Source organism: Microtus ochrogaster, chromosome 2, assembly GCF_000317375.1.
Source record: "Microtus ochrogaster isolate Prairie Vole_2 chromosome 2, MicOch1.0, whole genome shotgun sequence".
NCBI lineage: Eukaryota > Metazoa > Chordata > Mammalia > Rodentia > Cricetidae > Microtus > Microtus ochrogaster.
Window position 1 is genome coordinate 96,126,502 of NC_022010.1, and position 4,811 is coordinate 96,131,312.

General features: G+C 38.3%; 1 protein-coding gene across 1 annotated transcript; it reads right to left on the reverse strand.

Annotated features, from left to right (window-relative positions):
- Positions 1–2,133: 2,133 nt before the first annotated feature.
- LOC101996741 (keratin-associated protein 26-1-like) lies at positions 2,134–2,712 on the reverse strand. The gene has a single exon (XM_005345353.2). It carries the CDS (start codon positions 2,710–2,712, stop codon positions 2,134–2,136), a length of 579 nt encoding a protein of 192 aa, XP_005345410.1.
- Between the last annotated feature and the right edge of the window lie 2,099 nt (positions 2,713–4,811).

Consider the following 4,811-nt stretch of genomic DNA (forward strand, 5'->3'; position numbering starts at 1 on the left):
TATATATATATATATATATATCCTAGGTGTAGATATATGTGGATGCATAGATAAATACAGAGAAATTTATATCAGAAAATTTGCTTGAAATTTCCAAACACAGTCCTTCTTACTTTTAAAATTATTATGGCTTTCTTTTAGTATATGAGCATTTGCAGAGAACTGTCAGTGTGGAAATGCATAACAAGACCCTGTTATACAGTATTTGCTCTCTGTGATTCTGATAGAAAAGTGAATGCATGTTTGTGATGATAAGAACCCAAGTCATATTCCTTGATTGTATATGTCACCTTTATTTGGCAAAAATATAGAATTTCCAATTTGAACGGAACAACTGATAAATTACCAATTGAAAACACTGTTATTTTAGGCAAAAGAACTATAGTCCACCATTATTTTGTCCCTTGAAAATGTAAATGAATGTATATGGGATTTGATAAACCAAAGCCGGAGCATGAAGTATATGGGCCTTGCAAAATATTACAGTGTTCACATCAGAACTCAGATAGAATTAATGTATTAGTGAGTAAGCATTTTCTGTTTTATTTCTTTTCTTTTAGCCCCTTAATTCTGTCTTAGGTTAATCCCTATGCCAGGTTGTTGTATGTTCTACAATTTCTATATTCCTATTTTTCTGGACTTAGAGAATTACCTAAGCCATAATAGCCTCTCTTATAGACAGGTAAAGCCACAGAGATGAGTTCCTTGCTGACTAAGCTGCAGGGAGTATTCCCAGTAGGTCCCTCTTAGTAGCCACATCATAGTGACATCTCTGTCAATTACTCTTTAAATAACTGCATGAGGATCCTAGTAAGCTCTGCCAGTGATTTCAAAAGAGAAACTTGGCAAAATCTAAGCTAATATTTTTTTGTGGGTTTAAGGTTCCATAAATCTGTGGACTTATAACACTGTTATTAGTATCATCCTATCAGAATGAAACTTCCTGCTTCCTGAAGGGCTATTTTTGCTTTGTTTTGCTTTTGTTTTTGTTTGTTTTGTTTTTGTTTTTGAGACAGGGTTTCCCTTGTATAACAGCCCTGGCTGACCTGGAACTCACTCTATAGACCAGACTGGCCTCAAACTCATAGAGATCTACCTGCCTTTGCATCCCAAGTGATAGGATTAAAGGTGCATACCATCATGCCCAAACTCCTGAAGGATCTTAGTATCATGCAACTACACAGCACATGGACATGTTTACAGTCACTACCTTATAATGATTCATTGAGTTTCTTCTTTTTTAAAAAAGTTCCTCTCTCTCCCTCTCTGTCTCTCTCTATTCCTCCCCCGTCTCTCTCTGTCTCTCTGTCTATGTGTCCTCTGTCTCTCTCTCTGATGTAAGTGTCTGTTGATGCATACCACATGTGTGAAGCCCAGGGGACCACTTCCTAAAGTTGACCTTTTTCCTTCTTTTCATAGGTTCCAGAGTTAGAACTCAGTTCACAGCAAGCACCTTTGTGCACTGAGTCAGTTTGCTGACCCTTACTTTCATAGGTCTTTTTGACTTTTTTGTTTTTGCAAACAGGTTTGTTTTTTTATTTTTTTTTCTGTACAACAGCCCTGGTTGTCCTGGACCTCACTCTGTAGACCAGTTCGACTCACAAAGATCCACCTGCCTCTGCCTTCCAAGTGCTTGGATCAAAGGGACACGCCACCACTGTCTGACTTCCAGCATAGTTTTAATAGATCTCTTTCTAAATCTTTTAAAAATATTTCTTTTACATAAGTCATTAAAAACTTCTGGAAATATTTAATATTCTCTATAGTTAATCCCAAATAATCATCGTTTTCACATAAAGTAGCTATTTTGTAGCTTCTACAGAAAACCAGGGGCAAATTAAACCTATGTAAATAATAACACAAGATAAGCATGATCTTTATGCAAAGACACAATTTAATTAGAATGAACACAGAAGAAAAACATTTTATCAAAGTAGAACAATTTCAAGCTTTGCAAAAATACTAAAGTAGGGGGTATACATCCCCAAAGCACCAAGAAGTTCAGCTGATTAGAATTACTAGAGAATAAGCACACACAACATAGCCCCATGGAACAAAAGCCCTCCCTGTGATGCTGGCTGATCTCTCTTGTAGTTAGAAGCTCAGGGGTTCTTCAGCTACTCATGAATTTCTTTAGTAAGGATAATGGCAACCACTCAAAGAAGAATACGGTTGAAACCTGCCGTATGTATAGCTTGTGGGCCTGTATTGGTCAGGCATGCAGCTGAAAGGCTGGCATCCATAAGTCAGGTTTCTCAGTGGCGGACGATCATAGGGAAGATAGCTCAGTGGTTGACGGCCATAGGTCAGGTAGCCCAAGGGTTGATAGCCGTAAGACTGGTAGCTTGGAAGGAAGCAGCTCCAAGGTTGTCTAAAGGATGTTGGCCGGCCAAAGCTGGAACTGCGGGATGTGGCAGGAAGACAGCTGTTTCCTTCCTGTGATCCAGATATCCCTGAAGTAACTGGAGAGCTGGCTGAAGGGCTGCCAGTGTTCCTGTTGCAGCTGGTTGATTGGCAGCTCCTCTGTTCACCGCAGGGCTCATTGCAGTTGTCACGTGGTGTGTTGCTGCCCAGGCTGCTAGTAGGAGAGCAAGGGGCATCTCTACACCTCATCTCAGTGGAGCAAAGGCCAATGGGTGAGGTGGCAGGAATATGGCTAGAGTTCCTAGGAGAAGAAGAGCTGCAAGCTTCTGAGCAGCCATTATTGGACATGATAGCAATAGAAAGACAGTCAGGCTTCAACTAAACTGCAGAGAAAAAGTTACTGAAGTGCCTTTGTTAGCTGCTAGGCTTCTTTATATACCCTGGGTGCTGGGTGTTGGTTCTGTCTATCGTCCATCCTCTTGGCATCTCACCAGAATGTTCTTTGGCTGCCTACTAAGCAGTCCTCCCAGTAACTCATAAAAGATATGTGATCAGTGTCACATTACTCAAATGACTGTCATTTCAAAGTTAATCTGGTCCTCCTCATCTAATTTCTAACAGGAAGCAATTTTCCTTTAGCAGTTTTAACAGCTTCTTAAAGTTACTGTTTAAAACCCACCAATGCCTCTGTATAATTGGTGAAATGTAATTAATAAAATAAAAGTGAATATATTTTAATGCTTAAAGTATTAATAACATATTGGATAAGTAATAAATAAATTTGAGAAAATTGATCTCAGATACCTAACACTGCTTTGGAGACTTAACCTAAATTCAAAACTCATAAGATCACTGGGAAGTCTGATTTAGATTGTTTTCTAGTGTATCTTTCTCAGCAAGGAATGGTGACCTGAAAATCCTTGCTAATTTTTATGAAGATCCACACCCAAAGAGTATCACACCCAAAGGTAGTCACTGTTCTGTCTTTTATTAGAAAGAAACTGGAGGTGTTAGCATACATATTCTGATAAATGCTGTGTACCAGAAAAAACACATGTCCTTCGATGAATACCTATGTGAGTTTCAGAATGACACTGAAAATAACAGATGTGCCCTATTTCTAGCCAGTTTTCCTATAGTTTCCCAAAGAGTGTCAAAATATTTCTAAATAACTCATGTTTTCCATATTGTTTAACAGAAAAAGGCAACTTAGTTTCTTTTTCCTGTTGGACATTTAGAGTCACAACGTATGGTTGGAAAGGAAATGGATTTTCACTTCCATTCATTCTGCCAATCAAAATTATGCTTGTAGCTTAGCTACATCACCGCACTCTTCTACTCAATCTAGGCGATGCCATTGAGATAAAAGCCTCTTAGTGTTCCTGGAAGGGCTTCATTTCAGGAGAGTATTTGCTTACCATCATGTGCTCTGCAATCAGGCTCTCAGTGGTACCTTTTGGGATGAAAACATAAGAGAGTTTCGCCAGCTTTCTTAGTCCCATGTTTCAGTTTAGCCTCCCTGAAACAATGACAGTCAACATTTTTGGCCAGAGAAACTATAAGCAGAGCTTGTACCTTAGTGACTGTTCAGTTATTATATTCTCACATGCAATGTTTATAAGTTTTAATTCTTGCATGCAAAAACACTATTCCATGTCAAACAACCTCACCAGTATCTTCCAGGATTTAATGACACAACCTGAGTGGGCAGTTTGGGCCATAATCTATCCAGGAAGTCCTCAGCAGAGCTGATTACAAGCTTCACCTGAGGCTCAGCAATCCAGTGTAGCCAGCATTGAGCCTTGTTTCTGTTTTTGTTTGTTTTTTTTTTGTTTGCTTGTTTGTTTTTCACAGATGACTGTGGTAAACATCAATATGAGGGTAAAACCTATCCTGCCTTCTTTTATGGAGGAGAACATTTCTTTGTGATGAGAACATTCTTAGCTAACTTTTCTTGTGATGATTCCTAAATGTTTCTCAGGACTTACTCAATAGAATTTAGTAACTCTTAAGGCATCTTTCCTATTTGCAATGTCAGGTAGCCTCCTCACTGGCACTGCATTTATGTCTGCTCAGAGTATGTATTTCAACAGTCCATTTATTTAAATCCCTTTAATACCCAGAACACTATAAACACACATTTTATGATTCTTCAATAAACCAAAAATGGGCTGAGTCAGATTATAATTTTCTTTATTGAATAAGGAGATGACTAAGTAACAATATACCTTCTTTTCCATACATTGAAACTTGGAGAATTTTTTAAGAAACATATTTCCAGTTTGATAATTTCATACATGCATATGTGTACTTTGGTTAATTCCAGCCTACAATCTCTCCTTTCCAATATGTACTCTATCTTCCCATCTCCTTTATTGTCCCAACTTCAAGTGCTTTGTTTTGGAACAAGCTGACTCCATTAAATGTTACCTGTGTAGACATGGATA

Excerpts from the sequence above, each read along its gene's own strand:
- LOC101996741 (XM_005345353.2), bottom strand. The coding sequence starts at position 2,712 with ATGTCCAATAATGGCTGCTCAGAAGCTTGCAGCTCTTCTTCTCCTAGG.